Source organism: Halyomorpha halys, unplaced genomic scaffold (assembly GCF_000696795.3).
Source record: "Halyomorpha halys isolate HHAL.00 unplaced genomic scaffold, Hhal_1.1 Scaffold1571.1, whole genome shotgun sequence".
NCBI classification, from domain to species: Eukaryota; Metazoa; Arthropoda; class Insecta; order Hemiptera; family Pentatomidae; genus Halyomorpha; species Halyomorpha halys.
The window spans coordinates 258,183-281,770 of NW_027105204.1; the positions used below are offsets into that span (position 1 = coordinate 258,183).

At 29.8% G+C, this 23,588-nt stretch overlaps 1 protein-coding gene across 1 annotated transcript in view; it reads left to right on the top strand.

Moving 5' to 3' along the window:
• The window catches only part of LOC106690076 (uncharacterized), a gene marked incomplete at its 5' end in the record, with an annotated part of 24,894 nt that extends 3,851 nt beyond the window's left edge, over positions 1–21,043 (top strand). Inside the window, 14 exon segments of the mRNA XM_067049364.1 lie at positions 558–696; positions 1,219–1,460; positions 3,538–3,722; positions 4,924–5,142; positions 6,693–6,941; positions 8,590–8,756; positions 14,323–14,511; positions 14,597–14,739; positions 15,373–15,511; positions 15,946–16,187; positions 16,423–16,604; positions 18,432–18,650; positions 20,228–20,476; positions 20,552–21,043. Of these exon segments, the coding sequence (XP_066905465.1) occupies positions 558–696; positions 1,219–1,460; positions 3,538–3,722; positions 4,924–5,142; positions 6,693–6,941; positions 8,590–8,756; positions 14,323–14,511; positions 14,597–14,739; positions 15,373–15,511; positions 15,946–16,187; positions 16,423–16,604; positions 18,432–18,650; positions 20,228–20,476; positions 20,552–20,718 (2,731 nt within the window). The 3' untranslated portion in view covers positions 20,719–21,043.
• Positions 21,044–23,588: the final 2,545 nt, after the last annotated feature.

Sequence of the window (23,588 nt, forward strand, 5' to 3'; positions counted from 1 at the left end):
AAATAAATAAAATTTAACGAATATTAGCAAAATTAAATAAAATATACATGGCGTTGATGACCAATGAAGTTTGGCGCCACTAAACAACCAAACAAACAAACCATTCATCATTAACTTTAGCTTGAAATGTAATTGAACCTTTTTCAAAGTAAATCTAAAGCTGAATAACTTTTGTTTGTATACAGTTTTCTAAAGGAAAACTTAAAAAATTTTTTGTCACCGTATCATATTTTGGACTCAACAATAATAAAGCAAACGAAATCGGTAGCTTCGATTTCCGGAATATCTTATTTGCAATCTGTGCAAAATTGAAGAAAATAACTCAAGTTTACTGAAGGGAGTCCATTTGGGTGAAAATCAGGTAAAAGAGGAAAATACGGACGTTTTGCCCCATTTCGTAGAGCTTTATCAGGGCTGTTCAAGTTTATAGCTTTAGAGTCTTTGTAAAGCAATTTTTTTTTTTTGTGTTATTAGAAAGTTTATTATTATTACTCAGTAACTTTTAACGGTACTTTATTATTGTTTTTATTGATTGATTTTTACTCTGTTGCTTTCAGACCTGAGTCAGACTTGCTTTCTCAACATCTTATAAACGTGGAAGGGGACAAGTGGAAAGCCCTCAGGAAAAAACTGAGCCCAACGTTTACTAGTGGAAGGCTGAAGGGAATGTTTCCATTGTTTCTTAAAACTTCTGAGGTGCAATTATTATTATTTTTCATTATTAAATCGTTTTAAAAATTAATGAAGTTTTAAAATAATAGGGTGCGTTTGAATTATAATTAATGACCTGGGCAGAATAGCCAGCAAAACATTTTTAAATTTTGATGTGAGGTGAGAATTTATATTTAAAGATTGTCTTTGAGGATAGCCGAATTGGCCAAAACGTTGGACTATTGATATAATAAAAAAGTGTTGAGACTAAACAAGGATACAATTTGATTTATTTAATAAATAAATACCAGTCTCAAGAAATTGAAAAAATTGTATTTAATTTTTTTTTAATTGTTGGAGCATCTTTCAATCAATATATTGAACAATATGTAAATAATTTTTATTTGAACAATCTGTAAAATTCAAGGGCAGTTCACATCTATTATAAATATATGTATATAGATAAAACAAACATTTTTTTTTTTTGTAACTGGGATATATATATATAAATATGTTGTTTTTGTAGAATAAGCAAAAAATTGTTAAATAAAGTAACTTTCATTTCAGGATTTTGATACGTTGCTTCAGTCACATGTGGATTCAGTAATCGATGTCAAAGATTTGGCTTCGAGATTCACTACATACGTACTTTGTAGTTGCGCTTTTGGCTTGGACACGAACGTAATGGAGAGTAAAGATAGTGATTTAATCAGACTCGGAAAAAATATATTAAGTGTGAACCTGAGGCTAATTTTAGCAATGATTCTTACAACTACTTTCCCAAAACTTGCCGAAATTTGTCAAATCAGGTAATACTACCTTGTTTATTTTATTTTTGAATGTAAATAGATATATATTTATTTAATCGAATAATTATCACCCTAAATCAATTCATTTCTTCATTGCAGACCAATTTTCCTTCTTTACAGAAATATATTGTGATGGTCAGTTCTCTTATCTTTATTAAAATTTACGACTGTACATAATAATACATTCAGTAAATTTGATGCATATTTATAATGAAGTGATACAGGCGTGTAGAGAAACTACCCACTGGTAGCACTCTAATCACGTTTTTACAATAGAAGATTTTTACACTAGAAAAGATGTCTGGTGGACATCTTTTCAGGCGCCTCGGAGGATTGTCAGGAATCGGAGAAGGAAGCAAGGTTAGAAACTAGTGGGTTTGGGTGGTTAGGGAGTTTATAATAGAAGGAATGGTGTCTGGTTCGAACATTAAGGCCTTTATTTATGATTCTATTTTTGACAAAGTAAGGAGCATTGAGGATTTTACGAAGGATTTTCGATTGTAAGGTTTAGTGGAGCCCCAAAGCTCAACTCCATATTTCCAGATTAGCCTTATTACAGTCATGTAGATCAGTCTTTTGTAATGAATCGGAAGTTTAGACCGTTTGTCCTATAAGTGTTGTAATAATCGAAATCGACGTGCAGTTTTCTGTCTTTTCAGTCTTGTGTGAGGATTTCAGGATGCAGTTTATTTCACGTTCGTTATTGGGATTCGTTTTTTTTTAATCACGTAAATCTTTAAGGTGTTTTCAACGCAACATATCATATTTAGGGCTCCACTAAACCATCGAACTCCTCTCGTATCCAATCCATCTCGTTTACAGTCCTAAACCCTTCGTAAAATCCTTCATTCTCCTTACTTCGTCACAAATTAAGTCAACCATCAGGAGTTCCTTTCATTATAAACATTCCAGCCACCCTTAAACCACTTGTTTCTAACCTGGCTTCTCCTTCATTACCTGAAGATTCTTCTAAGCGTCTGAAAAGAAGATAACCCCTCTAGTAAAGTTATTGAAGTTCTTTCAGTGGGTAGATTCTCCAAATGTTTGTATCATGTCATTTTATAACTAATAGAAAATTTACTGGTTGTATATACTTTTATACAGTTGTAAATCAAAATAAATTATTTTTAAAAAAATAATGAAAAGAAGTATGTAAAAGATGAAGTCCACTATGATTTGTACAAAGTAATTTAGGGATGAATTTTTTGACTGCACTCAAAAGTCTTAGATTTAGCCAAAGTGAATTTTGTTGTAATTCCACTTAACTTCTTCTGAAACAAAACCTACACTTAGATTAGCGAAATTTACTACTTAACTGCTACTGAAGTATTTTCAGTTCCAAATTTATTTTCATATTTCTATTTGTCTACTAAATAAAAAAAAAAATTATAACCTACAGATGTAGACAGAGGCTTGATGATAACAAGTCATTACCTGAGGTCAGAAAAGCGATAATTCTCATATGCCCATTATTTTTTATGCTAACGTGCCACTTGCCTAAGTGGGCATTTATTAATTCAGAATTTTATAATTTTTTCCAAAGAAGTGGAAAAGGCCACTTTCGTGAGTTACACATTATTTTTTCTTACTTAGGTCCAGTCAATTCTATTAATAATTAGTAAGGTAGCAAATTAAAGCATTGTTTGACAACAGCAATAATGAAAGATAAAATAATAAGCTTGTTAGTAAAAACATTAGGACTTATATTAAAAAAATTATTACTAATTTAGAATGACACATGTCCACAAATTATTAGTAAAGTAATGAAAAAAATAAATACAATTACTAAGAAATTTTGGTTCAATCTCAAGAATCAATTTAGATTTGTAAATGGTCATAAATTAATCTAATGATGTATATATATGAATTCGACCATTATTATAGTAACTCTATCTAGTTCTTAATATGGTAACTATATAAGTAACATTAAATTAAAATATACATAAAAATTAATTGAGAAATAGTGACAAAAAAAAAACATAAAATATATTAAGATTCCAAATAGTTTATTAAATATGTATTGTAGCTTGGTTACTTTTGTTTGTATTGAATGACGAATAGTTTGGTTATTTTCCAGAGTTACCCCAGAAAAAAAAGAAAGTCAATTATTTGTCTACAACCTAGTTAAAGACACAGTTAGGCAGCGAGAAGAGAAGAATATAAAGAGAAAAGACTTTCTTGATCTATTAATTCAGCTAAAAAATACAGGAACTTTGGATGATGAAAAGGAGGAAGAAACAGGAGAAAATATTCCCCATTTTGGTTAGTAATTATGTACTTCCAGGTTTATGATGAACAGGAAATTGATGTGAAAATGAAATTGTTTTCTCAAGTTTTTAATTTAGAAACTAAACAATTATAATTAAAAAAAAAAACTTTGTAAAATTGGGACTGAGTTTGCATTTTTTTGTTTATTGAGATAAAAATATCGTGAAGATAATTTGAAAGATCTAGTTATTTCACCCCAATTTTCACTTTAATGCAAACCACATATAGTTAATAGTCCAAATGGGTGATTATGCTATAGTTGTGGCGGAATAAAAAATGGCAGCAGTTTTTTCCCGTTACCAAAAATTAATTTTTTTCTTCCAAGATTCAAAAGAAAGAGAAATTAATTCATCATTAAAATTACTTATAACACTAAAAAACATAATTTAAAGGAGGCTAAATTAGCTATTTTAATATCTCTCTAGATATCGTTAAAAAAAAAAAATCAGTATTTTATGCATTTATTTTGGTTAATATCATGGAAACCATTAATCTCTGTGAACAGCGTACAGACGTCTATGGGGCATCAATCATTGAGTATAAGGTATCATTTTCCATCATATTAGCTAAAATAAATCCATAAATGATTTTTTATTATTTTTATGAGTGAATTTTATTTTTTATTTTACAACTGTACATTTATATACATACATCCAGTAAATTTGATTTTAATTTATAATGGAGTGATACAGCCGTGTAGAGAAACTACCATTGGTAACACTCTAATGGGGGTGAAATAATTTATTTTTTCTCCTCTTGGGCTCTTGGACTATCCTAGTTATATATTATATATTCGCAAAGTGAATTGAATGAATTTTGAAGTTTATTGTATTTATTATCAGTAGTTAGATTAAAGTACCAAAAAGTTCTTTGAGTGGGGAATTTTCGTAGCACTTTTTAATCAAATCTAATATAAGAAAGAATATTATTGTTAAATGAATCATTTTTTTTTTTTTTAAATGACAAACAGATAATAAATTCTTCAAACTTCAAGATTCACTTAGGAAATTACAGAAGTTAGCTTACTTAGTGGATAGTCACGAAGTTTTGGAATTGGGGTCGCGATATCCTTAATTAATTATTCAGAAGCGAGATTTTAATAAGATCTTTGAAAGAGAATCTTCAATGAGATTCTAAAATTTAACAACTTTTAGTAATTATTGGTATTTAAAAAAAAAATTTTTTTTGTTGATAGATATGAACATGGAAAGAGTTGCAGCACAATGTTTTGTTTTTTTCGTGGCTGGTTACGAAACTGCCAGTTCGGTGCAGTCCTTCTGCCTCTACGAGTTGGCGCTCAACCCTCAGATACAAGAGAGAGTTCAAAGCGAAATTGACCGCATGGCTCAACTCCACGCTGGTATTACTTATGATGCAGTGGTCGAGATGACATATCTGGATATGGTAGTTTCAGGTGAATTTCATTTTATAATTTTGATTGTTTCACAGTAATGTTTAGTAATGGATGTGCTACCCAATTCCTCTAAGTGAAAAGTTATTTTTTCTGACCTTCTTGTTTCTTTATCCTCACTATGTTTAGCCGCAAAAATGCAGAAGATCCGATTACAAGGTCATTTGGCTTAAAGCTAACCAAATCATACCATTCCTCGGACGATTTTTTATAATTAAATGACTGATTTTTATAAAATAATATTTGTTAAAAATAAGATTGAATCGAATTTAATATGTGTTTGTGCTCCATATTTTGTAGACAGGGGGAACTAATAACTACCAGAAAGAATTTACAACTTACTTCTATACTTAGTGAGTACAGCAGGGCCCAGGATTCGTTTCCCGACAAGCATTTGGTCAGTCCAATAGTTAGCGGGTTAAAACCCTGTCCGAGTTTTAAAAACTGATTGTTGAAAAAACTAACAAGGTCTCTAACTATTTAATTACACAGAACTAAAGCATCCAGTAGTACATAAATCATAATCTCACAAAATTTTATCTAACCATCATAAACTTTGAGGCCATGGATTACCAAACACTATTCTGAAAATACCTTTTCTCCCATATCTTAAAACGACTAAGTTCCATTCATAATCCATCTCAATTCAAAAACTTGTAACTTACATGATATTTCCCCAATTTGGCTGCTGTTGTGAGTTACAAGAGGTTGTCTCAAGAGATCCCAAGGAAATACTAAAATGTTCAATAAATTACTATGTACGGTTTGTCATCAGGATGACCAAGAACGTATCTGTGCTATTAAAATTCAATGTAAATTATTACTTAACATTTTAGTCAAACCTACGGCCTAAGGTTTTCTTATTTTTGTTTTCAAACAGGTGTTTGAAAAAACCAACTGGCCCGAAATGCGATTTGAGCATTTCAAAATAGGTGCTGGGAACAGGATCGTTAAAAAACAAAAAATCGTGTATTGATTTTTTCGACAGAAAACCCTATGCTTACTGGACTATTTGGGAGTTTCAACAGTTTAGAGCACTATAAATACACATTTTAAATCAAAGATTCGCTTTTTAAATAATTTTTTTTAGTATCCTCAGAATGAAAAAATGAGAGAAGTACTGGATAATTCCAATACGTTTACTAGGTTTTAATCAGGGTTACTTTTTCGGCCTGGAATAATCTATACATTCCAGCAATTATGGTGAGCGATATCCATTCTTGACAATAACTAAATAAAAATGTTCTCTACATCGCAACACTACACATTAACGTTATGTTACTTTGTAAAATAATGTCTACTTCCAGATAGCTTCAATTTTTCGAAATTAATATAAAATATTTGATAATGCAATTTTTATGGGTTTTTTTTTTAAGGAAAAATTTACTTATAACAATTTACTATTTGAGCACAGCAGATATATAAGATATCACTAAATTATGGTTCAATATTATAATAATATTTTAAAGTAATTAGTCATTGATATGAAAGTTATGATGTAAATAACATTCCACACTTTCCTCAAAGATAGACTAAAATCTTTTTCATTTCAGAAACCATGAGGAAGTATCCAACTATCGTGAATATGTCGAGGATGTGCACGAAGACAGTCACTATGCCTAATGGAGACACGATTGAAAAAGGACAATATGTTTTTATACCGATTTGGGCCTTACATCGCAATCCTGAAAACTTTCCAGATCCAGACAAGTTTGATCCAGAAAGATTTTCCGAAGAAAATAAACACACCATTAATCCATACGCATACATACCGTTTGGTGAAGGGCCAAGATTCTGTATAGGTACTTATTTAATTTTAATCTATTAAATACATAAAATTAATACATGTACAATGTATTTAAGGCTGATTCTCAAATAACAGTCTACTTTCAGGTTTCGATTTTCAACAAAAGGCACACCTCCAAAAATAAAATAATTTTCGAATCTTCTTAGGTTAGCTCTTGGCTAAAATCACTATCAAATAAAACTTAAATCTTTATTTAAAAAAAACTCTTAATTTGAAAGTATTGCGTTAAAAAAAAATAAATAAATAAGATGGCATGAAAATGATAAAATAAACTTTAGAAAATCAACTTATTTACTCTCTAATTATTAACTTTGAGAACTTATTTCATAATAATAACGAAAATTGATCATAATAAAATGCCCCCCAAAAGTAAATATATATCCTTTAGATAATATTCTTCTTTTTTTTGGCAAATTCGAAAGAAGTCGCAGTAATCACTGTCAATTCAAAATATACCCATATGTTATTTTTTCTTTAGGCCCGACTTAATGAAAGAAATAACAGTGACATTGGAGTTAAGCGTTACATTTACAATAATAATGGCTGCCACAATATTTCAGAATCCTGGAAGTCATTAAAGTTTCTCTTATTTTGTCTTTATTGGAATATTAATAGTTGACCGTATGTAATAGATTGTAGGAAAAATGGTACGGGTGATGGTCAAGGAAAGTACAAAATTGAAAAAACAAACCATTGGTAACCAACCTATCGTCCCACTTTGCAGAGGGGTTGAATCGGGGTGTTTTCAGAACGGAACCGTGCGTTATGAAACCACCCAGATCCAGTGGTTTTTCAGAATGGAACCACTCGGATTCAGTGTTTATAAAGCTTTGCAAAGTGGGGCGAAATGTTAATTACTAATAAATATTTTTTTACTATAATTTGATCTGTCGTTGGATCTTGTCGGAACATCTCCTACGATGCTGTCTTTAGTTGCAGGTGTTTTTTTGTCCACGTTGATGCCTTTTTTTTTTTTTTAGACATATTCTACAGCCTTTTCTAACACAAAAAATTAATAGATATAATTTTTTATTAGTTTTCAACTCAGACCTTAATAATGTATTTTGTTTTCTCTCGAGATATGTTTCAAAGATAAGGCAAGATGTATTTAATGCAAACATTTTGCTCTTGGGCAGCCCTGGTGGTGAAAATTACAATGCTAATAGCAAATATAACAGCAGTAAAACAATCCCATATCATTAATTCATGGGGTGAGGGGTCCAGAAACCGCATTGATTTCTTTCATGTATTATAATGTGTAGGGTATACTACGTTGTGGAATTAGCTAGACGAGGAATCAGCATGGACCCATCACTCCCGCCTTCCAGTCACAGCCTTTCTGATCTTACTTCTAAATCCCTCACTCATAACAAATATTGGTCGATTTACTACTGATGTTACAATCTCTCTAGGTGATTATAATACCAAAAATAATAATAAGGGTTCTTCCCTTCCCTTCACACCCCCCCAAATACCATAATTAGAGGGCAAGGTTTATCTTCCCATAATGCATTTACTAATAGCGTGTAGAGTCGTCTTAGCAAACTTTACTTAAATCGAGCTAAATTATAAAATTAGCTTAAAACTAGGAATCGGCGAGGTATTTTATGTGGTTATGAATTTTGTTTCTATTTATTTTTCAGGAAAAAGGTTTGGTCTTCTTCAGACGAAAATGGGACTCATCTCTATTTTAAGGAAGTACAGCGTTGAGCCTTGCGAAAGGACACAGATCCCACTGCAAATGAGCGCTGAGGTTCCATTAACAACAACCACTGAGCCAATCAAATTAAAGCTTGTTAAGAGGAAGCTACCTTGAGCTCTCTTTCACTTGTCTATTACGACACAAACGCTCGTTCTTCTTGACGAGAACCAAAATAATACCATCGTACTTAATTATAAATATAAAATATTTTACATGTAATTGTTAAATCTTTTACGTCTGAAGTCATTATTCTATTAATTATTGTATAATCTGTGTTTGTACTATACTTTAATCGGTCGTTCTAATACATTATTGAGTGAAATGTATTGGATATTTGTGTTGTATTCTCTGAGCGTTGACACCAAATGAAAAGGAGACACATTATTGTTTCCGCTGTACGCTGTTTAGAGGGCGTAGGGACTGTGGCCAAGAGGACAACCTGGTCCCGATCTCGATATTTTCTTCTTTCTTAGAAATATTAATGCTAATTTAAAAAAAAAATGTAAAAAAAAGAGGAAGAACCAAAAACCTGGAAACTTTACAACAGTTATACGAGCATTACTACATTATAATATTTTGACTTCCAATAAATAAATTATTGTATTATTTTAATATTTTCTTTTTAAGCTCACTATAACAGAATTAATGAATGTTGTATTGTCTTTACCAAAAAAGTATTTATGTTATTAAACGTTTACATAATATAGACTAATAAAACATTACAACCCATTTATTATATTCCATAACGCGCCTTATTCTATCATCCCTTGTGTATGTGTAAATCTCTGTGGGTCTCCTTCCAACCGAATGACTCATGTTCAGCAGCAACATTAGTTTTTCCAGCGCCATCCTGTTCAGTATTTCACAGAGATTCTTCAACCCCCTCCCCTTGTTCCACACTAATTAAAATAAAGTTTTAGGATACAATCAAGATTCCGTAAGGCACGTTCAGGTCCCGTAAACACTTACCTTTTAAGTACATTATTGTTTCTAGCATTGCAACCCAGGCGGTTCTCTTCTATAGCTCACCGACTGCGTCTTTATTATTTACAATGAGTAGCCTTAGAGCTGTTTACTGGAAAGTTGTTAAATAAACTAGTGGTTTGTACGTTCTTTCTTCTTATTTTTTTGCCATCAAACAACATATTATAAGAAGAATTATAATTGAGAAATGGGATATTTTTGCTACAATCCAGGTTCATAACAACCCCCACAGCCAGTGTAATAGGAAAATCCTGGTTTAGGAAGCATGGCGCCTAGGATAGCTATTGTAAATTACGTATTTTATTATCAAAATTCAGAAAATACCTGTATTGCATTTTCAGTTCTTTTATTATTTTAATACTAATAAAATATTATTATATTACAACAATAATTGTTTTGGATTTGGGAGGAAAGAAAACTAGAGTTATCCTAAAAACTTTTTCAGGAGAAAGTGTCGGTATTCGTTCCTTTTTGTCATTAATTTATTGTTTGATTAATAATGTGAAAAGAATAACTTCCTTGAATAATATATGTTAATTAACTGTTTGTGAAAATGCTTAGAAATGATTGGGGGAAAAAACGCCGAATTAGCAGCATTGTATTTAATGATACTCTAACATTCAAAATTGTCCTTGAGGTTGGCCGGATTGGCCGAAACGTTGGACTTTTGATGTAATAAACATTGTTGTGACTTAACATGAATACGATTTGATTTATTTTTAAAATACGTAGTTATTATTAAAATATAATTTTGCAGGCAATTTTTCCTATTTTCCTTTTGGTTACTTACTGATTTTATTTTTAGATGTATTTAAACCTTTGTTTCTGAATATATATCGATATTTTTGTTCGATTTATAAATCCCTATTCCCTAATTAATGAAATATTCAATGATGAGGAGGGGAACTCGGGGAGATACATTGGAGTATCAGTTCTCCTCTAGATGCGGTTGTGAGTCAGTTGCCGAATAGTTCGGAGCCTTGACGTCAGATTCGTGAGTATAATTCTGATCCAGCACTCTATGTTATAAATGTACTCCAAGGGCAAGCAATCTGCATATGGGGCTTCATCATCTCCCGTTACAGACCGACAAATGTGATACATTCTACGGTCGATACTGCTTTGAATTTAGAACTGAAAACATTTATATTATTAATATCCATAATCGAATATTTTGAACCTCTTATCAATAAGGTAGCCATTATTATTCTATATTCTTCTTTCGGAATATTTACAATAATGTTACCTATCATCAAGCAAATTGTATGCCCTTAAGCATTGTTTTAACAATAGTGAGCAGAGAGAGAGGTTGTAACAATTTGTTGGGGGAGGAGGGAGTTCAAAATCTTAAATTTCCAAGCAATTTTAACTGTATTTTCCAACTTAATTAAAATTTTTAATTTTCCCACCTATATTATGAAATATTGTTTGGTAAAATATATCTTACATAAAAGATTTAGTGGTTATCAGTTTGGGATTTTAATGAAATTTTGAAGTTAATAAATAAAACATTTTAGAAAGACTAATTCCACCTAAATAATTATGAAATAACCTGAAAACGACTTATAAATTATATATAAATTTTGATTTTCTCAATTATTTTGAGTTTGAATTGTACTAGTTTCCTTTGAAAATAATGTTTTTTTTATTCAAGCATCATGACCATAAAATCCTAATTTCTTAACTCCAGAGTTAAAAGCATTAGTTTTAAATTTTTAATTGACGTAGGTTCCCAAATTTCCTATCTTTTTAAGTTTTCAAAATATTGCGACGTCCCTAATAGTATGAGTATCGACTTAGAGTTCCCAAAAAAATTTGTATTTAAAAAATATATGAATAGAACGAGAATGCTTACAGACAATATTTAAACTACAACGATACCTACTTTTTTCTAAAATAAAAAAAAAAATTACAACCGGTGAAATGTTAAGAAATCCTTTGGAAAGTGACAATTGTAGACTTATTAATTAATTAGTACAGTTTATTACTGAAAATAAGTAATAATAATTCAACTAAGCCTCTGTTATCAGCATTGGTCGAGACCAAAGCATCACCCAATAAATGGGAGATTCCATATATCTGGAGTGTACAGAAGAAAAAGCTTCAATATAAATTGAAATTATATACTAAATAAAAATGAAAATGCAGAACAAAACCTGATTTATAGTTCTTTTCTAATTTGTAAAATGTATGATGTTAAATTTAATAACGCAATATAATTTTTTTTTAATACATGAGGTAAATGATTTAATTTTAGTATAGAAAAGATTTTTTTAAGTTTGTAATACTTGACACAGAGTCAGTTGTTTTGTTTTCCGAACAAGTTCTATTTCAATTTTATCGCCGATTAACCAGTGAGCTATAAGAGTGGAGGAGTCGGTTAAATGGGGATCTACTGTTAATTTTTAAATTCCATTTTTTAAAAACGAATTCGTTAACAAGTTTACAAAACTAGTTCTAACTGTAGGAACTTCCTAACTTACAAATACGGAATGTTACTATTTTATATATGCTCGACCTTCGACGATCTTTGAGAATTGTTTTCTACTCCTTTTGAGCGAGCGTAAGTGGACAGCATTGATGTAATTAACGTAGTAGTAATAATAGTATAAGTAAGAATTTTGAATTTCCCGCCGCATTAGCTTGTTTTTCAATCAAATTTTACCTTAGATACTTCCAATTTCAAATTTCAATTAGAAATTGAATATCTAAGGAATTTATCTGCCATTAAATTAAAAAAGAACCTTATAAAATCTTATTTTTCGCAAACACGGATTACAATTAAGTAATACTGATGCCTGCTGTAACCAATAATTGCTAGTTAGTTGAGACCACGACCGTCAATATTATTAACAATCGCGTAATTAGTGTACAAAACAAGCTAATGCGGCGGGAAATTCAAATTTTCTACTTTTGTATTGCTTTAGGTAAATTACTTATTGCATTATGTAAAAGTAAGTTGTGAAGTCCCCGCCGATGAAGTTGGTTTATTATTATTTATGGAAATTAAATCGTAATATAAATAGTATTAATTTTAGAACAAAGAAGAGGAAGATAGCTCAGAGGATTGGTTTTGTTTCTAGTCGATTCGAGATAGAGAATAATAAAAGTCTATAAACATAAATTAAATAGTTTTCCAGGCGCTTAAATATGCCATACTGGGGACAAAATTTTAATTCTTTGTCAAAACTCTCCAAACAAGCACCAAGGGATAAAAATATCTCAGACATAATGAAGAATATTTAGTACCATGGGGTATTTGTAGTTCCTTTTTTTCTTGTCTGGTTTCCATACTTGAAGTTTATTAGCGTTTATTTTCATAAACTTGCAATAAAAATTCAAGACACCTAGAGGGCATGGTAGAACATATCAAGATGGGTACTAATGAGTTATTTATGTGACTCACCAAAGTAGATCTATTCTTGCCTCCAAAGTAGTTTATTTTTTATCTACCAATTTTTGCTGCTACACAAGATACATAATGGTAACAGGAGAACTGATCTAGAAAATTGACAAAGAAGCATGTGAAACAATAGTATCTTCAGTCCTCTTTGGGAATTAGGCAGTGGAAAATTTAACTTTCAATAAGTGTTATTAATCAAAAGTATGTACATCTGTAAAATCATTTTCTATGAGAAAAGATTTATATCCAGCTAATTAGATTAAAACATATATCCATAGGACTGATCTTGAAACTAATTCTCTCTTCAAACATTTAGATCATAATATTAACAAGGTGCTCTCCCTGTCGATAGAGAGTTTGTTAAAATATTTAATGATTCAATGCTAGTAATAGGAAAAATTCTCTTATCTTGGAGATTTTTCTTAAAGTTTCATAAAATTTAGTCAATTTAATTATTGTTTGTCTTTCTTACTATTAAAGTTTCTCTTAACCACTTAAGCGTTTTATTTCATCCGAGATAAGCTCTAATTTCATACAAGTATTGCATAGGAGGTGTTCATGTATGGTGTGCTTTCCAGATAGGACTGAAAAGGTTCAATTCAAATGATAAAGAATAGCATACTGTTATCATTTAAACAGCTCTTTACTTATTTTTGTATCTTTCCATATACACATGATTTTGTAGAATAAATTAAATAATGAAAAAAAACAATAATGCATTTTCTTGACATAAAAATAAATAGATTATAACTGTTTAAATAAATTAATTAGTACCCAGGTTTGGCCTCAACACTCTTTATTAATTTCTTTAGAAGTCCTACGTTTCAGCCAATTCAACCATCCTCAAGGACAATATAATAAATAACAGCTTTTATTATACTTTCATTTTTAACAATTTTAGCAAACAACAACCTGTGTAAAGAAGTTGAAAGGGTTATATATAAATAGATTATAATGTTAACCAGCTTTTCTAATGAATTAATAGGTTTTATTTATTTTTAAAAAAAAGAAAAAGAAAATCACTATTTTAACTTTGATCGTAATTCTGGAATAAATATCTTTAAGTAGATTTATTTTTATTTTGTAATTTTTCTTGTTATAAATCTTTGATGTAAAGCACTAGAATTCTGTTTTTTATATATGAACTGCCATTGAAACATAGCCAAAAATTTTGGAACACTATTTCTCTTTTTACATTTCTTATTTCCTGTTTTATTATGAAATATGTAATCTTATGTTATGTTCAATGATTATAGAGAAATATGGTTAATTAATTTTTTTTTAAAGGTATTTTACATGATGTGGATCGCAATCGGATTGTCCCTTCTGGCAGGGTGGCTACTGTATAAATACTATATTTCTGCTTATGACCTTTGGAAAACGAGAGGTATTCCTTATTATCCCTCCAAATTCCCATTTGGTAGTACTCACAAAATGTTTACTAGTAACAAGTTTCAAGGGGATCTCCATGATGAGGTATATTTTTTTATTTTATCACTGCTCAAAAGAGCTAGAAAAAAAATAATAATTTGAAAATTACACTAATATATATGATTTTCAGATGTACAAAAAATTAGCACCTCATCCACTGTTTGGATTCTTTGTCATAAGAGCACCGGTTTTGCATGTGAGGGATCCAGAGCTTATTCAACTAATACTTACAAAGGAATTCTCACATTTTCGAGACAGGATGAATATGAAACTGTAAGTCTTAGCAATGTATTGAATAAAAAGTTTGTACATGTTCCTTTGTGGCATATTTAATTATTTTTCACTGTACTCTCCCCTGAACAGCACGGGTGTTTGTATTAATGAGATATCATGATTCCGTAACATTTTACAACAGTAGATAAGATAGAATAATACAATTTTATCATGAGCTGTGCTCACAGCTTGCTCTTTTAATTCTTCACTCACTAGCACAGAGTAGCTTAGATCTTCAAGAAGTCTTTCAAGTGCTGTTTCCCAGAATCTGTCTATCCATTCATTAGTTTAGCTCAAAGATCTCCTGGCCTCATTAGGAATTGGAAAAACCTTTTTCCAAGCAGTTTATCACTATCTCTACCCTTGTCTCTACAAGGGTTTCTGATCAATAATCTTCCACATTCTGCGGCAGTGTTTCTATAATGAATAAATCCCATTGTTTTACAATAAGATTCAATTGATGTGTTTTGGATATACTATATTTTGACTGTTTATAATAATGCTATGATATTTTTACAATTGACTGTCAAAACATTTTTCTATTCGGGAATTCTTATGAAGTGCTATTTCTGTTATATCAGCTGCCTTTCATAAATATAGTGGTCATCTTATAACATTTTTGCTTTTATATAGGAGTGAAAAAGATGTTCTCAGTCAGAATCTATTCAACTTGGAAGGTGAAAAGTGGAGAGCCTTGAGAGTAAAACTTACCCCTACATTTACAAGTGGGAGAATGAAAGCCATGTTTCCACTCTTTATCAACTGTGCTGGGGTATTTTTGCAATATTAAATTAATGTTATCAATATATTGTTAGATAATAATGGGCCGTCCGTAGCTCAGGTGGTTAGGTGCAGGTCTTACCAATCTGAGATCTGCGGGCGGTGCCAGTTCAAAACTGGCCTGTGGTGTTGACTTTTTCATTGAGTGGCAGTCCCACAAAATGAAAAACTTGGTCCCCCACCATGGTTAGAACAGGTTGGTCACTATTCTTCTATTAATATATGTTTTAGATCTTTTTTATTAGTTTTAATTACTACAAAATTTGTTTTATTAATATTTCTTCTTAGGAAAATGATGTCACTAATGTCACCTATGTTTTATAAATGTTATCTGTTACTAATCTTTTATGTAGTTATGGGTAAAATAATTATTATTTCATTTTTAAAATCTGTATTTAATGTTATTTTTTTAATTTTATCTTACAGGCTTTTGATTCTTTAATCTTGTCAAAAATTGGTTGTGATGTAGACATAAAAGATCTGGTTGGGCGACTTACGACAGATATTATTTGTAACTGCGCTTTTGGACTTGATATTAATACAATTAATGAACCAGATCATAAGCTGAGAAAAATTGGAGCTGAAGCTTTTAAAATGAAGTTTATTGATCAAGTCAAAATGATAATTATACAATCAATGCCAAAACTTGCTGAGAAAATTGGGGCTAGGTATATTAATCTATATCATTTGGACATATAGATTTATGTAAGCTATTACAAATTTTTCTTATATAAAATAAAAATTAGAAAAAGTTATATTTATTTATAAATTGCATTTATATCAATTTTATTCAATTACTCATTACATTTTATCATATATTTTGTTAGGTATGTTCCAATTATTTGAAAATTATCCTTAGAAATTTATAATCCAATAATAATATATTTTTGATATATGTTTTAGGTTCACTCCAAAAGAAACAGAGGACTATATTTTAAAACTTGTGGAAAATACAATTGAGTTTAGAGAAAAAAATAATATTAAAAGAAATGATTTTCTAGATCTATTACTTCAGTTAAAGAATAAAGGAACAATAGGAGATAGCATGAAAGATGAAGTGGAAGAACAAAAGTATCAGTCATTTGGTAAAATTTAAGTACTTTTAGGTCATTCTCGGAAAAGATTTATTTTTGTAATTTATCTATATATCAGCATATACTGATGATGAACAGAGTTTGTAATTTTTTTTTTTTTATTCCTCTCAATCTCAAAACTGAAATTTTTGAATTAAGACATTGGCTGAAGAATCTTGGATTGGAATAAATATTATCTCTGAGCTTAAATTCATAAATTTTTTCTCTTTATATTCTTAATTGTCCATCAAACATTCTGTTTCTCATTAATCTGGATATTCATTTGAATACTTATATTTTTATCTTTATTCTTAATCGAGAATAAAAAACTTTGTTCTTTCGAAAAAGTTTTTCTACATAAAACTATTGTTCCTAAATTATGTTTGTTTATATTCTTATTCATAATAACATTCACATATCATCCTAACATTGATATTTTGGAGGGGAATTCCATGAAAACATTAACATTTATAAGTTTCTTCATTTGAAGAAAGACTGGCTATTGTATCATTGGTTTTTGTTAATGTTTATATAGTTCACAAATAAGAAAGTGTAGATTATTTATTATTTTCTGATGCAAAGTCATTTCAATTTTTCAACCAGTCTGAAGTTTGCTCCCTAAGTATGATTAGAATTACTTACAAGAGAAATAAACATTTGAAATGACAAAGATGACACAACATAAGAATTTGCAAAGAAAGAAGTCAAAGGTTATTTAATATACTTTTACTGGTGATTTAAGAACCAAGAAATGAATAGCTAAATATTGTATCATTTATTAGTTTACATAAAAGTAGAGTGATCTGTTAATAATGTATTTCTACCATTTCTTCTTTCTAAAATACATATCTAGAAAATATGTGTCTTCACATCCTCTGAGTCGATATAATATCCATGATGTCGGTAGGTGGTGCATTTAGGTAAATATGGTTAATTATATTCTATTTCTTTGATTTTCATTCACATAATTATTCAGTTATCCTCATGAGGCTGAGGGATCCTCTTTAAAACAAAATTAATTATGCAATTCTCTGCATATTTAAAAAAAATTATAACATCGAAGCATACGCAATGACATAAAGTGGCCTTCAAAGAAATGGACATGGATTTAAGAGCATGTTTACAAGATACAAAGTCATTCCAAAGTTATTAATTGAAAGCCAAGGTAAATTTTAATTTCCTTTTGAAATGAAAAAAAAAAACAGATTTGAATGAAAATTTTAAAAATAAAAATCGTGAAATAATTTAATCCAGATCATTTATTTCAAAGAAAAATAAATTTTTGTAAGTGGTGTCATTAGTTTATTTGATTTTTTATTCAAGACTCAATTAAAATTTTGTTTAATGAAATTGTAGGTATTACATGACTGAATAATATATAAAAAATAATTAGCAATAATAATGACAGTAACAACAATAAAGAAATTATTACCTGACTATGGCAAAGGAAAAAAGAGGGTTCTTTGTTATATTAATATCAATAAATTTGAAAGTTTAGATTTTGATTTTTAATTATAGAAATAAAATATATAGAATAAACTTTATCTGATTGAAAGCTGATTGAATTGTTGATAAATTTGTGTTAGCTACATGTTTTCATGTTGTAAAATAAGGAAGAATATATTTTAAATAAATAAGTTTATTTTTATGGTATAATTACCAAGGGCGGGAACAGGTACTTTTGAAGTAGTATATTCTGCAATAAGGATAGCTATTTTGATAATCTTAAAAAAAACAAAAAAAAAAACATTGGAGGTGGAGGATCATAGTTTAGGTTAAAATAAACATCCATTTAAGTCTTTATTATTATGAACTAAGCATTTATATTGCTCATTTCAGAATTCACTGTTGGTTTGATGGCTGCACAATGCTTTGTATTCTTTCTTGCTGGTTTTGAAACTTCTAGTTCTGTACAGAGTTTTTGCTTATACGAGTTAGCTCTCAATCAAGATATCCAGACAAAAGTAAAGAAGGAAATTGATGAAATAATTGAGAAGCATGGAGGACTTACATACCAAGCTGTTAATGAAATGGATTATTTAGATATGGTTATTTCAGGTAGATAGAAAATTATAATGCAATGGTTTAAAAGTATTTATGTACTCATCATACCTTCTAGTAAATAGTGAGGGCATGTGAATACAAAATAAATATGAATTAATCCAAAAGTTTTCTTTTAAAAATAAAACCAATTTATTTTCTCTAAAAATTGAACCAAGAAAAATAATCACTCCACAAATATAATTTTTTAATAAAGTTGAGCCTTAGACAAAAAGTTGTTCATTGTTTGTCCTTGGGCACAGGATCTTGCTATATTTTCTCAGTGCAGTGCCTGGTATCATTTTGCATGTTGTAATCTTGCCTGATAAAATATTGGCCAGACAATTTTTGTGCATCCTTTTTTGTGTTGTTATTCGCTAAACACTATGAGACTTTTTCTGTTCTTATTTATTTTATTTTCAAGGAAATAAACCCATAATATAAAATTTTATATAATCTTTAGTTCAATATTTTTTATTTGTTTTTTTTATAGGCCATATATTGGCCAGACAATTTTTGTGCTTCCTTTTTTGTTTTGTTATTCGTTAAACATTATGAGCCTTTTTTTGTTCTTATTTATTTTATTTTCAAGGAAATAAACCCATAATATAAAATTTTATATAATCTTTAGTTCAATATATTTATTTTTATTTTTATAGACTATCCGTCTACTCGTCATTCCCTTGCATATTGAACTGTGGTCATTTATTTATTTGAAAGGGTTTAGAAGATTACGATTAATTCAATCTGTCGAGGTGCTGGTTGTGTTAAATGATCTGACTCCAATTGATAAAGCTAGGTAGTCTTGACCAGAAGGCCTCGACAATGCGTGTTCAGTTTAGGTAAGGTAATTGATTAGGAAGTGAATGAATAGGATGAGACATAAGAGTGCCAGCCATATATTCTCTTTAGGATGGTAACCTTGTACTACAGGGTACAAAGGAATACAAATAATACAAGGAATAGGGTACAAAGGGTACAAAGGTAACCTTGTACTATTCCTGTAGGTACAAAGGAGAAATGCAAGCCCAGAGGGTAGCCAGCTACCGGGTCATGCATGCTGGGTCATGCATGCTGGGTCCTATGAAAGAATCTTTGTTAATTCAAATGATACATTTACATATATTATAATGTCTTGTATAGTTGTTACCTGTTACAATGAATTGAATAAATATTAATATATGGCGTTTGCTTGTCGCCAGTACTAGTTACCACGTTTGGTTGCGTCATGCTGGGTCAGAGTGGTTTCGGCAGCTGTTGTAATTACAGCATAGACCAGTAGATAGTGTGTCACAACAAATCTGTAATTAATAAACTTAAAAAATTATAAACTTTTATCTTACTCTGACAGTGCAGTCTTACTTATAAGTATGAAATAATTGTAGTTAATAGTTTAAAGAGAAAAGAAAGTGTTGTCTATGGAATCTAGGTTTACATGAACATTGAACTTTGACTTGATTATTTATTAAAATGTTTAAATAAATGAAATCAAGCTTCATTTTAACCCTCATGAGTACCGTGTATGATTATTATGTTTTTTCACCAATAACCAATTAATTAAAAGAAGTATATTTCATTCATTTATTTTTTTTCAGAAACATTGAGAAAGTACCCTACCTTAACATTATTAATGAGGTATTGTTCAAAATCAATTACTACTCCATATGGCTATAAAATAGAGGCAGGTGATACACTTGTAATTCCTGTTTGGTCTTTACACCATGATCCACAGTATTTTCCAAATCCTGAGAAATTTGATCCAGAACGATTTTCTGCTCAGAATAGAGAGTCAATCAAACCATACACCTATCTACCTTTCGGCGAAGGGCCTAGAATGTGTATTGGTAAGTCTTGTAAATTTACTACTAAAGAGTTGAAAGCAATTACAAAAAATTAAGATATTGAAATGCTTTGTGCAGGTATGAGATTTGGACAGCTTCAAACTAAAGTAGGCCTTATCACTATTCTTAGAAAGTGTAGGGTAGAACCTTGTGCTGCTACTAACATACCTATGGTATTCGGTAAGTCTCCTATGGTAATAGCTCCAAAGGATCCGATAGTCCTGAAATTAGTACCTCAATCTTGAGCTTAACTTGATTATGTGACCCATTAGTCTAGGTTAAAATAAGAATAGATATATTTCATTAAATGTAACTTCAATGTTATAAGTAGCAATATAATCGCATTTTATGTGACGCGAATGATATATATTTTTTACTTATTCTATAAATGTTGAATTATAAGAGTATCAAAACTACTATTAATTAATTAATGTATTTAATTTAGTTCTTTAATTAAAAAAAAATTAACTATTGCTAATGTTTTTTACAATAAATATTGCATGGAATGTACCATGACAAAACTTATGTTCTTCCATGAAAAATGTAAATTAAAAATTTTATTACTGGTTATTTGTGAAATGATTAGTTAATCCCAGAAAATATTTTATAGCCACGTTCTTTGGATGAAAATTTATATTTAATGTAGTTAAGTCTTCTCTTCTAGTTTCCATTCTCTTTGTGGCTCTCGAACTATGAGAATTCAACTGAAACATGTGAAAATATATATATATATTCCTGGGTCTTGAGGATCAGTCAATAATACAATTATATTTAGGCAATTTTTCGCAACTTTATTGTTTACATATTCATGCTCTACAATGAAAAATAGATTTTCAAAACAATTTCTTCAACTTTCAACTAATTTTATGTCCTGTTTGTCTAAAATTTGTGGTAAAAGCAGTTGGTTTTAATTGTAGTATTTATTAATCTTAAATTATACTATGTAAATACAGTTTTTAGTAATAAGCTCAAGAAATCATTTGTTCTAAAAAACATGTTTTTTTCATTGAAGAGAATGACTATGCAAACAATAAAGTTACGAAACATCGCCTAAATATAGTTGTATTATTGTCTGATCCTCAAGACTTACAAAAATATATATCATTAACAGTAAAAAAAAAAGGTATCAATATATCAGTTTATAGTTATTATTTTATTATTATTTCCTCTAAATACAAAAATTTCCCTTGTTTTTTTGTGAAAAGGGGGAAAAGTATACCTCATTCATCGGGAAATGTTTCCTAAATGGACATTTCGCCCATTTATTTGTCAGTCCCAGAGGATGGACCGATTCAGGAATATTCACCAGATATTTCTTGAGAATGTTTTCACCTTAAAGAACACAACTAATTATCTATTCTGGACACTAAACATTCTTGACTGTGACAGCTGTGCAAACTATTGTTTAAAAAAACATAATTTTCCTAGTATCTGTCATTTATTTCATTTTTCATAATTTGACAGTGTTCAAAGCAATAAAAAGTATTTGAGACTAAAAGTGTTCAAATTATGGGAAAAATTGCCCAAGAACAAATTTTCTGAATTAGTTCTGGAAATATGGTTTCATATTCTGCCTGGCATTCAGGAAAATGGTTTCAATAAGGGAAATATTTTTCTTTCAATTAGTGATAACTTTCCCAAGGAGAAATAATACTGCTGGCTGGAAAAGATAGAAAATCCATAACATGAATACCACTCAAACATGTCGTCAATCCCAAGCAACTTCAGCGACTGTCCATCAGAAGTAACTACTGCTGATTCAGTACTTCAACATCACCACAGTGTGAAGGGAACCAGTCTTCAGTCATCATAAAGGAGTAGGCTAATGCAAATGGAGGGAACCATTCTCCAGATCTTACTGAACTAGATAGGGGATAAACCTCCAGCCTTGTAGGAAAAAAAAGTAGTAGAATAATCCAGCTATATCATGATAAAATGGTAGAGCCCTGATGAGGCAGATTAGAAAACCCAGTCATGTTTGTCTCAAAATCTTATATACTCTCAGTAAAGTTTTTACATACTTTTATACAAGATAATTGGTAAAGATATAATATATTCTGATCTTGGTAAAGTGTTTATGAATTGTAAAACTTGGACGGTTCTCCTCCAAGAATCACTTGTGTGCTGATAAAGCATGTAACCGGAGTTATCACTTGAGGGCATATGCTGTTACAATAATTATTGAAAAAATTTGATTGTATATAAATGAGTGAAGAGAAGATGTATTACTGTCAGTAATTTATCTAGTGTTTGGTTTATTCTTGTTCTTTCTAATACACCGAACCAATTCCTCAATTCTGGCCGTTTTATAAAGTTCAATGAACTCTACGGCCAACAGTCAACCTCATCTCATAATAACTACTACATGATAAGTTTATAAAAATTTGGATGTCAATATTTGAAATGATTTCAATTTAATTTTAATGATTATAATTTATTCATAATTATTACTAAACAAAGAATACTTAGTGGTGATAATTACTTCCTAATGCTCTTTAGTTCTTAAACTATGGTATTAACTACATTTTATTATAAAACAACATGTAAAAATCAAATTTATGTACATTTAGTACAAAATCAGGATATTACATTAAAATTATTTTAATTAGTTTTGCGAATCTCAGTTCTAAAATATTGCCATACAATATATTTATTAGTTTTTCTTGAATATCAGGTATTAAAATGTGTAACAATGATGAAAATATACATCTTGTGTTTTGTTGAGCATAATAAAACAATCTAAATAGAATGTTTGGCGAGAGATGAATATTAAGAAGTAAGAAATATGGTAGGAATTTTCCCCATTTCATCTAATGCTGTTTGAAGGCAAACAGTTCGAATAACTGCCCTGAAAAGAGAAGAGACACACAAGGGCGTACCCAGAATCAAAACTAGGGGGGGCAAGCCATAGTTAATCAGGTTGTGAAATTTCACCACGGAAAAGGAAAATGAAACCAAAATTTTAAGATAATTATATATAATTGTTGCAGTGCTTTGTTAGTTATTACAATGTAATAATAATTGTAATACTAATTAGTATTTGCTTGAAAAAAATATTTTTTATTAATATTCCATCAGTATTGCCCTTTCTCACAAAATTTTGACATAATAACAG